Genomic DNA, 21671 nt, shown 5'->3' with positions numbered 1-21671 from the left:
ACACAGGCTAATATTACACCAGGCTGCTCATGTGCTCTCTCTCTCTCTCTCTCTCTCTCTCTCTCACACACACACTTTGAAACCAGCTCTACTCGGATCTGTACAGAGATGATATTTAGCTTTGCTCACATTGGCTGGTCCTCTTGATTTCTTTACTCTGCTTGTAATCAGATAAACATCAAATCGAACTTGAGTTCAGAAACCCACTCATCTGTCCTCTCCTCTCCTCTCTCGTCCTCTCCTCTCCTCTCTCGTCCTCTCTCGTCCTCTCCTCTCCTCTCCTCTCTCGTCCTCTCCTCTCCTCTCTCCTCTCTCCTCTCTCGTCCTCTCTCGTCCTCTCCTCTCCTCTCCTCTCCTCTCCTCTCCTCTCCTGTCCTCTCTCGTCCTCTCCTCTCCTCTCCTCTCCTGTCCTCTCCTCTCCTGTCCTCTCCTCTCCTGTCCTCTCCTCTCCTCTCCTCTCCTGAAACTGATGGTGACCCTGTGTGTGTTTTTCAGATCGAGCCCTACCTGCCCTACGAGTTCACCTGTGAGGGGATGCTGCAGAGAGTCAACGCCTTCATCGAGAACCAGGTACCTCCTCCTCCTCCTCCTCCTCCTCCTCACTCATCATGATCTTAGTGAAGTTCTTTTCACATCAGTTCTTCTGAGAATGAAAACAACATTCTCAGAAAGAGAATATTTACCAATCCTGAAAGAGAAGCTCGGCTGTCAACACTCTGAAGAAACGTTCTCATCATTTCCTGGAAAGCTGCTTTGTTTTTTCCGAACCAGACGATGAAGTGGAAGATTCGGTTTGTTGTGACTTTCAGGAATTTTTTATTTTCCTTTTGTGTCTGAGTGAACAAAATGTACGAGGATCAGAAATCACAGACATAACAAACCAGAAGGTTTTCAGAATAGATTTAATCAAAGATCATGAGATTGACAAATCGAATAAACCGGTCAGTGGAGCTCATTCCTCCAGCAGTCTGTGAGACACACTCATAGAGACCACGCTCCTGTCCTCGGGTCGTCCTGCAGTCGTCCTGATGTCCTCTGTCTGTCTTGCAGGACTTCTGTCACGGGCAGGTGATGTGGCCTCCTCTCAGCGCCCTGCAGGTCAAACAGGCGGAGCCCGGGCGCACCTGTAAGCAGGTGTGTCAGGAGGAGCAGCTCATCTGTGAGCCGTCCTTCTTCCAGCACCTCAACAAGGACAAGGACCTGGCCAGGTGGGACTCACACACACACACACACACACACACACACACACACACACACACACGCACACACACACACACACACACACACACACACACACACACACACACACAAGATTTCCATGTATCTACACAAAGGCTCGAGCAGACACACACATTCTCCCAGCTCATCTAACGGTCTCTCTCTCCCTCCCTCTCCCTCCCTCTCTCAGGTTTGGTGTGGACTGTCAGACGGTGGAGTCGAGCTCCGACACGTTGGTCCCGGCGTACAGCGACACGCGGCGTCACTGCATCTTCCAATCCGACCTGCTGCTGTTCAGCTGCGCCGGCGCCCACCAGACGCTGCGCCGCATCTGCCCCTGCCGCGACTACATGAAGGGCCAGGTGGCGCTGTGCAAAGACTGCCTATAGCAGCCACACGCCAGCCCACGGGAGGGGGGGGCGGGCGGAGAGCAGCTTAACGAGTGTTTGTGTGTTTGAGAGACACACACACTCCTGCAGCTGTCAAACACACAAACACACACTGAACTCCTGTGTGTGTGTGCGGACAAACATTGACGAGACGTGTGTGTGTGTGTGTGTTTCTCATCGTCATTGTTCTGAAGCCGAGTCACTCCTCAGATTCACCAGCAGGGGGCGCCACAGGTCCCTGGAAGGGAAGTGAAATGACTTGAGGGGACGAAGGGATTCGAACAGGAACCGCTGCAGCTCCGCGGGCCGCGCGTGTCCGTGACGTTCAACATGGCGGTGTGGCCAAGCCCCTCCCCCTGACAGCTGCACCGCCCACCTCACCTGGTCCCGCCCCCCCTATCCTCCATCCTCATCCCCACTCAAATCTGAATCTGCTCATTGTTTAGGTAGATTTGCACTGGACTGGCATGCCCCCCCCCCCCAAACACACATATCTACACACGCATAGGGGGAGGGGCCTGAGAAATGGCGGCTAAAAAAACGTAACCAGTTTTACACTGTAAGGACTTGTGGACCGAGGGGCGAGAGCCGACATGTAACATAGATATCTAGATTTTTATTCTGGAACTTTTAGCGTTTCCTGACACCTCCTCCAGATTCCATTCCCTCACGAGCGCGAGCGACCACGTGCACGCTCATATTCAAACGCATCATGAGGAGCGAGTGTCTGTGGCCAGTGGAGATTCATGACAGTGTTCCGGTACGACGCCCACCAGGGGGCGAGGGCGAGCTCTCTGCAGTCGTAGGAATGTGGTGACTTAGACACGTGGTCGTCCGTAACGCACACAAAGTAAAACACACACACACTCGTGTCACCGACCACACAACAGCAGCTGTAAATCCCTCTAGCGCCCCCCCCCCCCCCCGCCTCATCGTCAGGATCTTGATTTTCCTGCAGGTTCGCAAACGTTAAGATCAAAAAAGTTAATTTGTAGTTATTTGTGGTGAATTGAAAAAAGAACATGGTGCACTACGTTTATCTATTAGAGGGTCGAGGAGATATTAGTTACACTGTATATTGTTCATATGGGTTTTTATTTATTTTGTACACAGATCTTTATCTCGGTTTTTGGTGGAAATCGTTTTTTATTTATAGAATGGGCGTCATCTTATTTTTATTTCTTTTCCCTTTTTTTATCGATTTTTATTTATGGAGAGTGATTAAAAAAAAAAAAAAATCGACATAAAAAACGTGGTGGGGGGGGGTTTGTCTGCTTCGAGAAGTGACGAGAAGAAGAAATCAACTTTAGAGATGGAGTTTTGTAAGTTTGAGAACTTTAACTTATATAACTGTTGATAGTTTTAGAGCACAGAGGTATTTACAGTCACTTTATGTACCTGCAAAACATATTATATACAAATATTTGCCAATTTCAGAATTTTACGCCCAAATACAAATTTATAGATTCACGTGTTGCAGAATTAAAAAGTAGAAACTCTAATTTCTTTACTTTCCTCTTCTTCTCGTCTCTTTAAGCCGAACAGCTGCAGACAGATGTGGCCTGTTTTATTGTGAAAGGCAGCAGCGGCCTTGTACACTTTGATTTCCAATCAGTTTTTTTTGTTTTGCACACAGACACACAAACAGACACACACACCGTCCTCACTGCGTCGGCCCAGACTCGTGTTGTGTGTCTTTATTTTGTGATCTGCCGCCAACTCTGCGTCTCATGTGCCTTGTCATGGTCACGTGTGTTTCCTCACTTCTTTAAATCTGTTCTACTGGTTGAGGTGAAATGATTTTAATTCAACGATTAAAGATTATATATTTTTCTTACTTTAATTTAATACACTTTAGACCTAATTTATTCAGTGTGATGACTCAGCAGATCAGTGGATTTATTATTTAACAGAGATTTTAATTTGTAAAGTAGAGTTTCACGGATGTACAACAGATGTTACCTGAGCACGGTTTTACTCCTTTTCTGTTTTTCTTTTCTTTCCTCCGACATGTGACCAGAAGCAGAAGGTCCTTCACTTTATTTATCATCGTCAGCAAATTCCAGAAAAAAGGATCAAAACCAATCGTGTGTTCCATCGTTTCTCGGCACTCTGAGTTTTAACCACAATTTAAAAAATGATCAATCATGTTCTGAAAGTAGTTTTTAATCAAGCAGAAGTAAACAGGGACTTTGATGGGGACTTATTTAAAGCTGCGGATGAATACACGGTGATCAGGTCATTACTTGTTTTGGTCTTTTAATGGATTCTGGACCTAACTGAGTTTCTGGATGTTCTGTTGCAGCCGAGGCCTTATTTGTTTTGTTTTACATTACGCTGTCGATCACATTATCAAGCGCTTGGTTTCCAGGAGCTGACATGAAGGTCGTGAACGTCAGTTTCTTCACCGCATCCGTTTGTTTTAACCTCAAACGTCTCCATCGTGAAAAAGAGAAACTTTATTTACAGCGGAACAAACTCATCAGTCCTCGTTTCTGAATCTGGAGCCTCAGTGTCTGAAACAGCCGAGCGGAGACGATCGTGGTGAAGAACGACAACGGCTTTGTTTTCAGTCCTTGATGAGTAAAGAGGGATATAACTTTATTTTTAAATAAACCTTTTTCTGTGATCAGAGTGTCCGACTGTGCTTTACACTGGTTCTACACCACAGAAGATTCACATTCAGTATTTACACAGAAACGTACAGTCCACAGAGAAAGAGAGAGAGAGGATTTCAGGAGTCGAACCACCGAGCTGCTGGAGTTTGATTTGATCCTGAGCACAGATTCAACTTTTAGACACATTTTTATAATTATTCATTATAATTTCATCTCCAGTTGATCATTTGAACTAGAATCTATTTCCTGTGCTCGGACTTTGAGACTCAAATTGAACTCCCTCAGCTTCTGTATTCAAACTGAAAGAGATGGAGCTTCTGTTTTAACCAGCGATTCAGAAAAGGTACATTCAGCCTCTCTCCTGTCAATCACATTCAAGCTCTGGAGTCAGAGACGAGGAGGAGGAGCAAGAGAAACATCGATCATTTCATATATCACAGCTTCTGTAACATTAAAGTCTTCACATCTACAGTTCAGGGCAGAAACACGTCCTGCTCACAGCGATAAGAACAACACAGAGGAGCAAGCTGCTGATTCTCTATGAAATCTGGTTTTTATCAGTCTTTGTATTGAAGCTGTTTTCTGCCTGATGGACAAGAAGAAAAGTCAGTCATGATAAAAACAAGTTAAACAGTTCACTTCCTAATTTAATACAATGAGACGTTGCATGAGAATCTTTATTTTTTGAATCAAGACTAACTTCACTTCTTGTTTTCTTTTCATGGCCGAAAATCTGCTTCTGTATATTCGAGACGTTTCATTCTCTCTATAAATAAACTTTGTATTTGGTTGTTTCATGTTTTAAAGCAACACTCTGCAACAGCGCCCCCTGCAGCCACATGGGGAGCCCTGCGCCTGTGTCTACAACATTTTTAACGTTTGTGTTCAGTAACAGGAGGAAACTGAAATCAGATCTGAGCTGATGATTAGTTTCGACTGACACCAGAACTGCACGATTACGTCTTTTAAAAAGCTTCTCGTTTTAAATCAAGAACACAAATCAGCTTTATTACCAAGTTACTACTTCACATGTCACCATGTTGAACCCAAACAAACGGGTACGGTCACGTTATGGACACGATATCAATAATATAAATGTCCACTTGTCTCCGCAGCCTGTGATCAAACAGCAGGAACACAGGAAAAAGGGACAAAGTCAAAGTTTGACGATGTCGCGGCTCAGAGTAAAAACTTATGAGTGGATTCAACAGATCACTTCCTGTCCGATCAGCTCATCAACAACCGGCCCAACGACAAACTGAAGCTGAACTTTGCTGGAAAGTGGAATCGGTCACAGTAGATTGGAGTATTTCACAGAAAGAAGGAAAATGAAATGATGCAGAAGAAGAAGATTCAGAGTTCATCACAGATTCGAACTTCTGGACGTTCGTCAAACATCACGAAGACAAAAGAAAAACAACAGAAACAGATTCTCACTGAGGTCAAACTCCAAACTACATATGAATCCAACCAAGGAACTCTCTCTTCCTTTCATGGATCCTTTTGTTTTAACGTCTTAAAATAAAATCCACAAACCCATTGGTCACAAACTGGCTCAGCTGCTGTGACATGAGAACAGACTCTGGATCTGATCTGAAGGAGACAGGAAAACAAACCATCAGATCATCCAGCTCCTCTCTGACCTCAGAATGTGAAACAACAACTTCAACTTGACTCACAACACAAAGTTCCTTTCTCTGATAAACTTTTCCATTTCATCTCCCATATGAAGTTATACAAGAGATGCAGTTGCCTCTACTCGCCAGTAGGTGGCACAAGATGCCAAAGTACAAATACTACATTCACTAACATGAAGTAAACAGAGTCTGTTTCCCTCGTGTGTCACGACTGATGATGTCATAAGGCTAATGATGAGGTCACTATGACGTCACTCCAGATAAATACTGTTGACAGCGAATCACATCACTGACAGTTTGTGTGCTTGTTCCTTGTGAGGCCTTGTGTGTTGACACATCCTCAAAACACCATTAACACTTCACTCACACACACACACACACACACACACACACACACACACACACACACACACACACACACACACACACACACACACACACACACACACACACACACACACACACACCTCTAGAAACCATGGGGAAAGTAAAAGGCTGCGTTTGGACGAGGCGATGACGGGGTGGGGGCGGGGGGGGGCGGGGGGCTGCTGCTCACGGTTCAAAGACAAATTATTTATATTTACAGCAAATTGTAAAACACTTAAAAAGGTGCCACAGGAGTTTGATCGGCCTGAACCTCAGGTCACTGGCACCTCCAGGCCCGGGTCTCTGTGGAGAGACGTGGGGGGGGGGAGGGAATTGACAACCCCACCCCCTGAACCCCTCCTCTTCTTCTTCTTCATCTCTTCTCCGTCACTCAAAACGCTCATAGTTCCTGGTTTGTCGGATCCGTGGAACCATGTCCAGCAGCAGCCTGCAGAGGAAGAGGAGGAAGACGAGGAAGACGAGGAGGAAGAGGAGGAAGAGGAGAATGTGAGTCTTTAAATGAAGAATAAAATAAACTGTGTGCCTTTCTGGGTCCCTGCAGACAAATTCATTTTTCTGGTTTTATTCGTTGCTTGAGTCAAAACTTACTTGACTCCGTAGAAGAGGATGATGAGGCCCATGAGGACCCCTATGGTCCCGTCCAGGTACCACACCTGGGGCTCGTGCTTGAACACCTCGGCGCTGATGAGGATGGAGAAGCCCATGACTCCTCCCACCAGCGAGTTGAAACCTGCACAGACAGAAACACATGAATCCGTCTCTTTGGTCCCAAGTCACAGCGGGCGGGGGGGTTTTAAAGTGTTGGAATTCAGCCCCTGTTGTGTTGAGGCCTCAGTGGACACGTGATTCTCAGTTCACTGAGGGTGAAAGATTCCCGAGATGCCTCCAATGAGCTGAAAGTGTGTGTGTGTGTGTGTGTGTGTGTGTGTGTGTGTGTGTGTGTGTGTGTGTGTGTGTGTGTGTGTGTTCACCCACCGTCGGTGATGAGGGCTCGGCTGGTCAGCACCCTCCCGATCATGAACTTGACCACGGCCAGGATGATGCACGCCACGCCGCTGACGATGGACACGCTGAACAGGAAGCCGTCCTGAGGGAGGCAGACGCACAGCGAGAGCTTGGTCACTCTGGTGGTGTCCCTCAGGGTTTGATTCTCGGTCCTCTACACCACTGGTTCAGCCACACCAGACTGAGACTCAACCACTTACTGGCATCAAGCAAACGGTTATGACTTCACTCAACGGATCAGTTTAACTCTTCAACTGTCAATATCCAGATGAGATGAGGAGTTGATTAATAACTACAGCTCCTCCATCACTTTCCACAAGACCCACGACAACCACAGCTCCCCCCCCCCCCCCCCCACGCATCTATTCCCCCTCCTCAGGTTTATCTTGATCATCTTCTCATTAATCTGGGTTTGAAAATGATTCAACCTTCCAAACGTGTTGTTCTGGTTTTTAAATATTAGAATATGCCGTCACACCCATCATCACCGTGGAGGAGGATGGATGAGGGGCGGGGGGGGCGGGGGGGGTGGAGCTGCAGAGCACTCAGGGCCTCTGCGGCAGCATTAATATTGCACTATGGCCTCAGAGCCATGGAAAGCTCATTTGAACTCAGAGACATCAGAGAGGAGGAGAAAACCTCAGACCTGTGACTCACAACATGAAACGAGCTCCTTCTACAAATATTGTACATTCATGAATTCATCAGAGCCAAGAGACAGATTCTGGATCTGATGAGATGAATTTTCCTCATGTACTTGTACTTCTTTGTGAGCACTGGTTGTGGATTTTGTTATAGATATAAAAAGGTTTAGATTTGTGTATTTAATTGTGAGGTTTAACACAATGAGTCTCCTCACTATGATACAAGTGCATGTGTTGATTTGGCTTTGATGGTCTTTCAAAGCATTAACACAGATCCACATTAGACTCTGGATTAACAGCAGATCTATACGGCTGCATGTTGTCTGGATAATTCATCCCTCAAAACTCAACGATCACATTGAAATGATACAAAGATAAAGTTGGTTAGGAAAGTTGTGTTTCCAGAAGGTGGCAGCGGCAGGTGGCTCGCTGTGACTCGCAGGCTGTTGTCGTAAGGAAGCCCCTCAGTGACCCTCTGATCAACATTCAAAGTGGGTGGGCAGACATCCAGGCCCATGGGAGAGGGACACACACACACAGACACACACATACACAGTACTGGGAGAACGGCGGATAGAGGTCATGACAAACAAACCCTGCCCAGAATAAGAACACAGCACTTGACATTTACATTTGACAACAGATCCCTGAGCAGAATATGAAAACGGGACAAAGTGTTCTGCTCTTTGGAGGCGGAGCAACATGACGCCCACAGTCACCTGGAGGAAGCAGACAGAGAGAGACAGAGAGAGAGGGACAGAGAGAGGGACAGAGAGAGGGACAGAGAGAGGGACAGAGAGAGACAGAGAGAGGGACAGAGTGAGGGACAGAGAGACAGACAGAGAGAGAGACAGAGAGGGGGACAGAGAGAGAGACAGAGAGAGACAGAGAGAGGGACAGAGAGAGGGACAGACAGAGAGACAGAGAGAGACAGAGAGAGACAGAGAGAGAGGGACAGAGAGAGGGACAGAGAGAGACAGAGAGAGACAGAGAGAGGGACAGAGAGAGAGACAGACAGAGAGAGAGACAGAGAGAGGGGCAGAGAGAGGGACAGACAGAGAGACAGAGAGAGACAGAGAGAGACAGAGAGAGAGGGACAGAGAGAGGGACAGAGAGAGACAGAGAGAGACAGAGAGAGGGACAGAGAGAGAGACAGACAGAGAGAGAGACAGAGAGAGGGGCAGAGAGAGGGACAGACAGAGAGAGACAGAGAGAGAGACAGAGAGAGGGACAGACAGAGAGAGAGACAGAGAGGGACAGAGAGAGACAGAGAGAGGGACAGAGAGAGAGACAGAGAGAGAGACAGACAGAGAGAGAGACAGAGAGAGGGACAGACAGAGAGAGACAGAGAGAGACAGAGAGGGACAGAGAGGGACAGAGAGGGACAGAGAGAGGGAAAGAGAGAGGAAAAGAGAGAGGGACGAATGGAGATTCATTTTAAATGTGAGGGGAAATTAACAGGGTCAGAACATTCAGGTGTAAAAGAACAAACATCATCCTCCTCTTCCTCGTGTTTCTGTCTGCACCCTCCTCCTCCTCCTCCACAGGTTACTCTCTCCCCTCCTCCCTCCCTCCTCTGTCTGTCTCACCACTGCATATTTATCCAGCCGTTTACCTTATTAGCATTTCATAGCAAGGAGGACGAGAGGGAGGTGGTGAAAATAAACCTTGTTTCGAACTGTGGCGTACTGAGGGGGGGGGGCTGTGAGCCATGCACACGCTATTTATATCTCCCTCCATGGTGCACCAGAAACCAGTCTGATAAAGTCGGAGCAGAAAAACCCAATCTGTGGCTCCCTGGTCGATGGCCGCCTGTCGGGCTCGACTCACAGACGAGGAGACGGGAAACAAGTCGGGGCGATAAATCAATAACGCATCTGAAAACTAAATCAGGTTTGAGCCTGGAGAGATTATCTTTTGAGTTCTGCAGCTGATCCAGGAAGTCAGATTAAAATGCATCCAGCTGTGATCATGAGTTTAGCTTTTCATGCCAAACCCCACAGATCCCACCTCCCACCGAGCCGGGATGATGGGATAATCCAATTTAAAAGTGAAACAAATTGTACAAATACACAATCATCAATTCCAATTAAGTTTCTCTACATCTCTTATCTACCCAAAGTTAAATGTTAAAATGTTTATGGACATCATCATCATCACTACCTGCTCAGAGCCATTCTACAGAGATGACTATTGCAGCAGAAACACTTTAACATGTTCACAACAAAGACCTTGAAACCTTATTTTCTCAATTCAGATTCTGACTGTGACAGACCCCATTAAGAACTGGTCTGAACATCTGTCCGGAGGGATCCCATCACTCCCATCACAAGTGCTCAGCTCCAAGTTCAGGTCTGAATGAATCCTGAGAGTCACTCGGACCACATTCTCTTGAATTGGTCAAATCTTATTCTGCAGCAGAGCTACACACGACCCAATCATCTCGTCCTGACTCTCTCAGAATTGAAGAAATCCTTCAACTATTCTCACTTTCTAACATTTCACTTTATTTAATCTTAGCAAAGAGGAATAAAGTACGTGTGCATGTGGGATGTATCCATTAAAACGTTTTCAAACCCATAAATATTGATTTCTCAACAACAGCAGGTCACAACAACACAAACCAAGACATCCTAAACCTGTTTTGACCCCTCCCCCCCTCAAAAGCTTCCATATGAAAGTTCCAGTAAATACACACGTGCAGGATTCACGACTACAAGTGTGACGAGAGGCTTCACTACAGCCTCACTCTAGAATCTAATTATAACCAAATCCTCCAGACAAAGTCAGCCGGGCCGCTTCAGGGCTTCTAAGTGAAATCCTGGTCCGTGGCACACTGGTGGTTTTACAGAGAAGCCGATGAGGACAAAGTGGTCGTTAGTGTCTGGCCAGGCTTTTATAAATAGCCACAAATTCCCCAGAAAAAAAATCTGATTACTCACCAGAGTTCAGTGAAAAGCACAAATCTGTTTAGTGAGTGTTCAGCTGACAGTGCTGCAGCTGTCAGAGCCCCACACTGTGATAGTAGCTTGTGTTTATTAACCCTCTTGGCTCCAAGGACACATCCACACGTCTAAAATCATCTTCAATCTTTCTATTAATATAAATAAACCATCGCACTACTCCTCTGATCCTAAGACTTTGCTAAAAAAAAATCTAAACAACTCATCCACGAGTAAACAGGAAGAACTTCTCAAACGCACATTTCAAATTTCCAGCTTTACAGACAAATTATCTCTTGACTCGATGTTCTAGGTCAAATTAGAGCCTCAGTACAAACAAAGGTTCAACTGTCTGAAATGTTATAAAACACGTGTGTCATGCACGTTAGAGGCAAAGAAGACATGTACAAATGTTTTTTGTTAAATTCTTACCACTTCAGGCAACAGCTTGGTGGCCAGGTCATTGATGGCCTTACCCAGAATGCACAGGGAGGACAGGATGAAGATCACACCCAGGATGACACAGGCTCTGAGGAGGAGGAACAGAAGATTTCAACTCGGGTGCAGAGAGACAGAAAAAGCATCGGCATGAAATGGAGAAAACATGGAAGGGATGAATTTAGGGTTGTAGAAATACAGCTCAAGACGTAATGAGTCTGAATTCCACCGGCATGGTTCAATTCATCAGAGAGAGAGTGGGTTGAATTACCAGGGACAACCAGGAGCACCTTATTACCCCTCTAGCTATAAACTAGGAAGAATAAATCTCACACATCCTTGCCCAGTGGACCAACAGAAATAAATTTCCCAGTCGTCCTGAAGTGATCATGAGATTCACAGAACCTCACACGACACAGAGGAAGTGGAAATGGTCGGCACAGATTGATTGGAAGCAGCAGATCTTCAACTAATTAACAAATTCCAGAGGGAGAGCAGCAAAGAGAAGAAGAAACTATCGGAGCGTGTGGAGTTTAAAGGTTTCTTCTCCAGCTGCGTTCATTATCCTGGGATCGACCGGATGAGGTGACCAAGGCAACACCCAACATCACTCTAGGAAGTCCACTGCAGCGCACACACACACACAGACACACAAACACGCACCCCCTGTTGTGTCTTGTACAGCATGGATGTAAAAATAACAACATCTCGGTGAAGCCGTTTCTCCACAAGAAAAACAAAAGTGCAAAGAAGCACCATTAATATCTCCTGTAAAACTTCAGGTTCCGTTTCAACTCGACTTCACATTTTAATATTAAAATCCGCTCAACAGCATCACTCATGTGAATGAAGGTTTTTCTCTCTTTTAAAGCTCTGTGCTTTCATTTGGGAAACTAATTTGTCTTGTGAGCCTGTTGCCGTGGCAACCGGTCTGTACCCGGGCTCCAGCACTGACCCCCGATCAGCCACAGACAAAAGAATTAAGGGGAAGATCGATTCTCTGGTTGTGAGTCGCTGGTTTGTTCAGTCGCTCTGACGGGAGCTTCTGTTTGTTAACACACATAGAGAAAGTGCTGGAAGGAAAAACAGAAGCACAACACGGCTGTTATCAAGTGTGTGTGTGTGTGTGTGTGTGTGTGTGTGAGCACATGCAGTTTGTATTTACACACAAACACACACACAGTAAGTGCTTGTTCACTTGTGCAGCCACATGTGTGGGCGTTGTAGTTGCGTGCAGGTGATTCTCTCTCTCCATCAGTTCATGAATATACAGAATCTGCTGCAGCACTTGTTTTTGCCAAGCTGCCTGATCACAATTCTCTCAATATGACAGAAGTTTGAAAACTATATAAAGAGAAAAATAAGCTAAATCAACCTATAGTCGATGTTGACTTCTTCTTCTGAACTTCTAAAGTAGAAAATATCCATGTTCTCCAACTAGCAGCTGAAGTAAGAGAGAAATCTGTGGATCACTGGGATCATTTCAAACTCAAATGTATAAATATAAATCAAAAACCAAGCTTGGGTTTTTCATTTCTTGCCGACAGTATTTGATACGTCGGCAGCCTCTCAGAAGTTTGATTTAATGTCTTGTTCCGTCTGTGTCTCGTCTCCAGAGGACGTGATCTCGTACAGAGTCTCCACAGCAATTAGCCGTCTGTCCTCTGAGACCTGGACACGTCCTGAGTGGGAGTCAGGGGCGGAGAGACTGGAGCTACCACACACAGCCACAGTCAGGACAGAGAGGGTTTCTCTTCTATCTCTTTAATTCAGTAAAAGATGCTTTGGAATTTGAATGAATACAACTGAGTGGAAATAACGGGAAGGATAACTGGGTCCCAGTCAGTCTCACGTGGTCTCTCAGTATATTCAACTGGCTGTGACTGGTCAAAACAAGAGCTCAGGTAAATGCAGGTGTCTGCAAATAATAAATAAGCGTTACACAATGCTTCACAAATTACAAAGCAAAAAAAAAAAAAAAAAAATGTATTCAATTCAATTTTAAAGCCGTTAAAACATCTGCTTGATTCTGTTCTCAGAGTCTCGATCCCTTCCTGGTGATGAGCTCATTTCTGTGGAGCTCTGGCTGAGCGCTGGTTGTACTCACATGTATTCTCTGTGAGCAGAATGAACAGCTGCTGCGTTGCTGTATCGCCACAACACGATGACGGAGGACAACACGTCCAGGGCTGCGTCGAACTACAGAGGGAAGACGAGGAAGACATCTAATTAGTAGATCATTGGCTTTTAAAAAACAATTTGAGATTCCCTACTTCACTGTCACTGCTCCAGTTTAGTTTAATTTGTTAGATACACTTTGTTTCCTACACGTAGATGAAAGTGAAAACAGAAACATGTCATATTCTCCTCACTCCAGCAAATAGCGTCACACATCTTTTTCAATTGACTTACAGCGAATCCGAAAGCGGCAGCACTGTGACGCATGATGGAAACAGCTGCAAAAGAAAAGAGAGAGAATGAATCATGACTCAACTTCCACAGATTTGTTTTTAACATTAGATTCATCATTAACTGTTCATTCATAAACATAAACATTAGTTAAGTTATAGCAGCAAAGTATCAACACAACGAGAGCAAGTTAAAATACAGTAGAATAAAGTAAACCAGACAATATGTACATTATAAACCCATGTATAAAGAGAATATATATATTTAAATATAAACTGTATGGTCAACAATATACAAATAAAACAGTATACACACACATACATACATATATATATATATAAATCAGTATATTTTCAGAATAAGCTGCATAATAAATTGTACAAGTAAAGTGCAAATGGACACAAGTAAACAGTAAAGAAGAGTAAAAACACACAGACACAAATAATCACTCCATTCTTACGGCCGTGGGGATTGATGCTTTTATTCTTTAAAACATATTAAACATAAAAATACATTTCCTATACTTTCTTCTGTACGTTCCACATTCTATCTACACGTTTCCAGCTCTAACCAGCTTCTCCAATCAGAATCAGAATCAAGTGTGCACATGTGACCAGATCAAAACATTTCCTGTCTCGTAATAAATGAGAAGCTATCATTTCAACACAAAAGTTAAAAGTCTCACTTGACCCTCACAACAGAACGTCTTTATGAAAGAGACGCAGCAAAGCAACCAAGAATAGCTGTGACTTATTCACACTTGACGTCGGTGAAGCAAGTGAAAGGAAAGTGAGAAACTGAACAAGAACGAGAGCAGTGCCAAGTTGGATGGATGTAAACAACCAGCATTAGAATCAAGCTGCACTTCTCTTGGCCTCGTCCTCTCCTGTTGAACTGCATCGATCCCAGCGAGCAACTGTTTTCCTGTTTTTAATTAGTTTCGGCTGCAATTAAATGGAGCTGGAGACGTGTTGACAACAAACACGGAGCTCTGTGAGGAATCCTCCACTCACACCTGCAGCGAGCGGAGAGGGGAGATGAGACAAAGAGGAAGCTGCTGATAGATGGAGGGGAGGAATCCTTTGCTCTCTGGTTTATTTTTAGCTAGACTCACTGGGGGCCAGTAACCAGCCTCAGCTCTGCACACAGAAACACTGCACTCGTTCCCTCCGCCCGTTCTTCTTCTGCAAGAGCGCTCAACTCCTTTCTTCCTCTTTCCTACACCTGCCACCTCAACCTTCCTCTTCCATCCTCCCTTTTATTTCTCATCCTCATTCAGTGTCTCTCTCTGGGCTGCAGGTACGATCATCCCCTCCCCTGCCATCCATCGCCCCGACCAAAACCAGATCAGAGACACACAAACACACACACACACACACACAGACACTTATGCAAACGTGTATGAGCCTTGAATACAAATCAGTGCGCCAGCAGAGATCTGCAGAGATGCAGCATGGAAACAGTGACGCTACAATGATCTGAGAAACAACTTTGTCAGTAAATCAAACTCGTCTGTGACACAACAACAATCTGTGCAGAACCACAAAAGCCAATATCGCTACGAGGATCAATTATCCATCAACAGAATTATATATCTTTCATTTTATTGATAAAAACACGTCCAAAGCAACAGTTGGCATCGCCCTCTAACCTCCTCCTCCTCCTCCGAGCTTCATAGACACAGATCACTTGAGTTCAGGTTCAGGGAAAAACCTGAATCTCTGTCTGCTGGTTTCATTTAGTCGGTTCTCGTCACACTGTGGTGCTACTCGTACATTTAGGACTGTGCCACACTTCATTTTCACACCACCATGACAAATTCTATATTGTTTGAAAGCTGTGGGGCTCTTCAATTCAAGAATGTCCCATGTTACTGAGACAGCTGCTGACACGAGAACTGGGTCAGACTGGTAGCTCGAGCTCCAATGGGATCAAACCACAGGCCTTGTATTCCTTCTAGAAACATTTGTGGTTCAGTAATTCTTACACACAAGTCACAAATTAAAAGGTTCACAGGTTTAAACAAAGCAAAACTAAAACCTTATGAACATAATGTTGGCTTTACATATTAAATGTAAACTGGTGCAACAGTTTTAAGACTTTAAACCCCAAACGTTGTCTTACTGGTCATCCGTGGAGGCAGAACACTTAAACTAAACAGAACCAGACTGAACCAAACAGAACCAGAGACCCTGGCAGAGACTAATCCACCTGATTGGACTCAGGTGAAACCAATCAGGGCGAGGAGGGCAATCACCGAAGAGAAACAGGGACAAAGGCAGGAAGTACAACAAGCCGGAGACATATAAAACAGGAAATAAAATGATCAAACACCTGAAATGCAAACGCTACAACGAGCACAGCACTCAGTGGAGCCCAGAGCGCCGCCTGCTTAAATCCAATCAAGCTGCACCGCATTGCACAGACCAGCCCTCGGAAGACTCATGAATTATTCTCTGTGAAATCGGTGAAAATGTCTAAAAGTGGCCTGTTTAGCAATGTTAAAGAAAGTGATAAAATAACATTCATGCTTTAATCTGCTGAATAACTGATAATCGGCCATTAATACATAAAGTGGTTGGAGAAATTGCAAGGTTCCTGGTTTGAATCTCAGTTTCCATGTTGCATATGACTCGTGTGTTTTAGCCACGGAGCCTTTATATCTATTCATCATATATGTTCACTGTGTGGGGGCCATATGGAATCTAAACTGGTGACGACTGGTCGGCTTTGCTCTTTAAACATCCCGAGTGGAGACGTTCTTCTTGTCAACCCCTGTGTGCCCGAGCTCTCGTGTGCGAGCAGACAAATGCTACAGCAAACACAGGCTGACAGCTGTTTTGATGAGAGTCAATAACAGGGAGTGCCTGTGTGGACCCGGTGTCCTGCATCTGCCACAGTGGACGTGACAGTGTGTTCTTAAACTCACTGAAACAGGAGAAGGGAAAATGTATGAATTTTGCTTTCATGCTTGATTTTTATCGGCTTTTTAAAGATCTTATGTGGGCTGTATCCCCCCCCCGACAGATCTGCCTCTAATGTCAACGAGAAAAGTACATCTGCTCCTCCTCCTCCCCTCCTCCTTCCCTTCGCCCTCTCTCCTCCTTCCCTCGTTTCCTCGATCCATTCCTACCTCCTTCGTTAGGAGCAGAGAGAAGAACTTGTGTATAAATGAATCTGCGGCAGCTCGGCGACGGCTAATTGGCTCCCAAGAAAGCTGGATGGGTGTCAGCTGGGACGGAGTTTCAGCATCACACACACACACACACACAGTGGAGATCTCTCATCTCATTGCCCCCCCCCTCCCTCGCTCCCTGTCACACAGACAAGAGAGGAAGAAGATAAAACACTCTTCGTTCTCTGCAGCTTTATTGGCTGTTTCTTGAGCTGCAGTTTGCATATCAGTGAAACACTGCTGTCAAGGTTGTTTGTTCAGTTGCTGGACTGATGGTGTTTGTCTCACGGTGCTGGTTATTACAAGGGGCGGGACTATGTTGTCAGTCATACATTCATTCCAGTTCGAGTCCACAGAGGAGAAAACACAAGCTGGACCCGACTCTTACTCTGATTCTGATTCTGATCGGTATGAGGATGGATGACTGTTCTCCATCTTTATAAACAGTCTCTGCTTCACACAGGAAGTGACTGCTCTTCTTTCGGTTCCCTTCAGGAAGCTGTGCATATTTCAGTCTTATCTCTAACTGGTGTTAAAGTGGTTAATCTTCTAATTTATAACGTTACTATTGCTCTGTGGATAATCTGGCACCAGCGAATCTGAACTCACTCGTAAATCCGTCTGCCTCGTCTGAACGTGGAGCAGTAACAGCTGACGTGTGTCCAGTTTCCCATGAACGTGTGAACTAGGAACGTCTACACGATAGCTGCACCTGGAAGCCCGTAATAAAATTCACACACGCACACTCACGCTCGAGTAGAAGCAGGTCTTTTCCATGTTTGAGTAATGCTAATGTTTGACAGGACATGTCTCCCAGCGGCCGTCATCAGCAGGTGCAGGGGACTTCACCGACGCCCTGCAGAGCTCTGTCCACCTTTCTGAGGCTTTCATTGAGAATACTTTCTTTTTTAAACTAATAAAACATAATTCAGTAACTCAGTTGAGGGATGTCATCGCCAAAAAACCTCCACTGACCATTTTACTTTGTAACATCTGCAGCAGAACAGTGTAGGATTCTCTTATTTCCACTGAATCCACCTCTTTCACTGTGGATTATGTGAAACACACAACGTACAAGGGGCAGCAAGAAGTTGTCGGACAGGCCTGTTGTGTTCTGCAGCTATAACAGCGTTTCCTTATCAGACAGGAAGTGGCTTTAATGATTGAAACAACATCGACTGTGCACAGGAAGACGCTGACTTTTTCAAAACAAAAGTATCACGGTTCTTCCCCTTGGTTCGCCTGCTGGGTCACAGACAGAAAGTACTGACCCAGTGGGGCGGCAGGTCACATCCCAGCAGCTTCATCTCCGCCTCTGCTCGTTTCTGCAGTTGATTTGCAACTAGGGCAGTTCTTCATTTGGGGGTAAGAGCTGGCAGGATGTCCCTGCACATCGGTGAGCCAGCGGTGAGGTGATCAACCACACTGCAGCACAACTTGTCCTCCTTACTTGTGCATATGTCAAGTCCTCATTTGCATTTACTGCAGAGGCGGAGGAAGAGGCTTCGGTTGAATGTTGCAGTACGAGATGGTGACTGATTCCTGAGAGCAGACTCACAAAGTCCAGTCATCACAACACACTCTCATTTAAAGCAAAACTTGTTCAATCTAACTGTTTGTTTGTTTTTATTTCTGACGCATATTCATCTCTACATTTCTCCAAATCTGTCTGTCTGCAATTTTAGATTTAATATCAGAGACTAAAGTGGAATCGCCGCCCTGTGTTTGCGAGCCTCCGCCAACCAGAGCAGCTTCATTCCACCAGGCTTTCCCAGACTGCCGTGAAGTCACCTTGACCTTTGACCTTTGACCACTGAAATCTAATCAGTTCATCTTTGAGTCCAAGTGACAACTGGGCTAGATTTGAAGAAATTCTCGAAAGAGGCCACTGTGACCTGTGAGTCTTTAACCTTTGACCTCACAACTCTAATAAATAATCAATTAATCTGTGAGTCTTAGTGAATATTTGTACAGAATTTGAAGAAGTTCCCTCAAGGCGTTCTCGAGATATCGCGTTCACAACAATGGAGTGGACCTGAAAACCCGATGCCTCCGACCACAACATGGAGCCTCACCTGAATTACACCTGGAAGGTAAGAGAGATATTCTGGCCTGTTCCACTCAATCAAAAAACCGAGAATGAGACACAAGCATTCAGGGGCGGGGTCATCCATGATAGTTGGGAGAAAAGGAAAGAAAGAACTGAGCGGGTCATTTGAAGTGGGAACAGTGGGAGGCTAAAGGTTTAAAGGGAATAAAACATGGCGTCGGCGTGAAGTGTGAGTCTCTGCGTGCTGGAGTGTGTTCCTGTTTCAACCACTCGTCCTTCAGGTTTCATCTTCAGTACGGCTGATTAGTCCGGCTGCTGGATGTCATGTTGATCAACAGGGTGTCACAAGAATTAACAAACCTGTCCTTGAAGCACCAAACAGCGTGCGCAGGGTCGTCTTAGGATTGTGTTTGTGTGCACGTCTTTATATAGATTCACCAGAAGACGAGACGTGATGGTGCTACTCACTGAAAGCAGCGATGGCGAGGACGATGGTGACCGCGATGGAGACCCAGGACACCCACAGGGCTTTCTTACGGTAGCTCTGTGCTTCGTGAGGCTTCAGACGCACGCTGCTCTCCAGAAGACCTGCACACAACCACACAGGACAACTGTCACCTACTGATTAACAACAGGAATAACTCATAATAATACATAAATGTACCTTTAAAGAGGGGCGGGTAACTTGGAAATACATGACAATATTTCTTCATGATACTTAAACCTGCGTAAACCGATTGTTTAGCCACAACAAGGACACATCCCCTCATAAAGCTGATATGGTGAAGGTGTTATCAAGCAGTTGTCTATTTACATTTCACACAAATTAAAACATCACTCATTTGAAGCTCAGCCCAAACAATGTGGATTTTTGAGGGTGGATATCAATACAGAGTTAAAAATATATAAACAAATTGGTCAAAACTTCTTTGCCAAAACTCCCTGCATTAGATTAACACTTCAATATAAACCACTATTGCTTATTTGTGCATGAGCATCCATTGAATTGGTTTGAATGACAGTAATCACATTGTGTTTTTACCATAATAATAGAAAGTACTAATCTATATGAAGTTAAATATTTACACGAGTGAATTGTTTTTTTTCCAAATGAGGCTTAAAATGATTTGAGTTGTGAATTAAAATAAAGGTCTGTGTAATGTGACATGGGCTGGTTGTGTTGTAGAGGCAGAGAACTACACACACAGACACACACTTCTTTCTGTGTCATATTCAGGATGTGGAACACAACGCTCGCCTGTGGCTTTTCACTCATTCCTTCCCAAAGGCCAACCACTAATGAATTCACTCAATCCTAATCACAGCACTGGGTTTGTTCAGCCATGGACGCAGGTAAGCAAACTTCTGCTTTAACGTGTTGACCACTACAACACAGCGTCATCCTCTCTCCCAGATGGGAGTACAGGAGGAACATGTGTCTGCACATCTGGATGGACGCCCAGAAGGGTATGGATCAGGAGCCTCTCTCCATGGCACCGGGGCGCACTGTGCGCTCTGGGCATCTGAGGAACTTCGAACCCGCTCCACCTACCTTTGTCATCTATGCTCTCTGTGATCTTCATCTCCTGGTCCATCTTCAGACCCTTTCCCGGACTTTCTGTGCCGCTCCGCTGCTCCTGCTGCTCCTGCTGCTCCTGCTGATGCTGCTCCTGCTCCTGGAAGTCCGCCTGCTCGCACTGGCCGTTCTCCGCCGCGGGCTCCACAACCACAGCCGGGTGCGGGACGCCGGTGGAGTCGGGCGGCGCGGGGTCCGTCATCTTCTCGGCAGTGAGGCACCGCAAGAATGTCGCACCTGAGCGAGAAGTGCAGGGGGAGACACCCAGAGACAGAGAGGGGGCACGGGAGGTAGGGAGGGAGGGAGACTCCTGTCAGGGGCTGCAGGTCCACTGGCTCCAAATTACGCACTGTGAGGGAAATGAGAGCAGAAGTGCACATCAGAATAAAGGTATGTGAGACACGACGTCTAATCCCCCAAACAGCAAATTACATTTCCATTGATTTGTAACTGATGATGGAAAAATGTAGTGTTGTATTATCCATCTCGATTTAAAGATGTACACGTCTGATTTGTTAGTACAACATGAAAAAGGCATTCATTTGAATATCTTTGTGTAATAGAACAAATCCCTCTTTTTATGTTATTGTCTTTTGTGTACTCTCCCTGCATAATATATTTTGTTTTCTCTGTAAATTGTAAGTACATAAGAAAACGTTTAATGACTTATTTTGTGTAATTAGATTATTATTGTTTAATGTTTACGTTAAATGTAATGAATTATATGTATTGTGGTTTTCTCTTACAAAATGTGTTATTTAAAATTATTTTACAAACACATTGAATACAGAACTGACACTTTCTACATTTCAAATATTAGCTTGTTTATTTCTAACCCAAGTGAAGGTTGTGGATATGTCTAAACAAGAAGGAAGTTCAGATTTCTGTGGAAGAAACTGTCTTCTTATTTTGAAAGTAATAATCGGAACTTGAGTGTGTAGGTGTTGTGAAACCTGACAGAGGATGTTGCGCATAGGCAGAAGCAGAAGAAGAAAAACACACATGTCCACATTAACAACAGTTCACAGTGTGGTGACACACACAGACACACACGCACACACACATACACACCTGGACTCTAATTACTGATCCCCGTCGTGGTCACGAGACCTCTGCCCTCTCTGCACACGAGGAAAACATCTGTCTGCAAACATGTGGATCGAGCCTGCGGACGTGCACGAAG

At 45.1% G+C, this 21671-nt stretch overlaps 2 protein-coding genes across 2 annotated transcripts in view; one reads left to right on the top strand and one right to left on the bottom strand.

Moving 5' to 3' along the window:
* mgat5 (alpha-1,6-mannosylglycoprotein 6-beta-N-acetylglucosaminyltransferase) overlaps window positions 1-4236 on the top strand; it is a 67403-nt gene extending 63167 nt beyond the window's left edge. Inside the window, exons 15-17 of the mRNA XM_062380389.1 lie at window positions 496-570; window positions 1051-1208; window positions 1409-4236. Of these exons, the coding sequence (XP_062236373.1) occupies window positions 496-570; window positions 1051-1208; window positions 1409-1607 (432 nt within the window). The 3' untranslated portion in view covers window positions 1608-4236. The remainder of the gene's footprint in view (window positions 1-495; window positions 571-1050; window positions 1209-1408) is intronic.
* LOC133933352 (transmembrane protein 163a) lies at window positions 4188-20807 on the bottom strand. Its single transcript, XM_062380390.1, has 8 exons — window positions 20465-20807; window positions 19381-19500; window positions 13691-13734; window positions 13386-13477; window positions 11273-11369; window positions 7225-7336; window positions 6838-6979; window positions 4188-6676 (listed from the first exon to the last, which is right to left on the bottom strand). Exons 1-8 carry the CDS (start codon window positions 20688-20690, stop codon window positions 6616-6618), a joined length of 894 nt encoding a protein of 297 aa, XP_062236374.1. The 5' UTR covers window positions 20691-20807; the 3' UTR covers window positions 4188-6615.
* Between the last annotated feature and the right edge of the window lie 864 nt (window positions 20808-21671).

This window comes from Platichthys flesus, chromosome 22 (assembly GCF_949316205.1).
Source record: "Platichthys flesus chromosome 22, fPlaFle2.1, whole genome shotgun sequence".
Classification (NCBI taxonomy): Eukaryota; Metazoa; Chordata; class Actinopteri; order Pleuronectiformes; family Pleuronectidae; genus Platichthys; species Platichthys flesus.
This window is presented reverse-complemented; position numbering and strand designations above follow the sequence as displayed.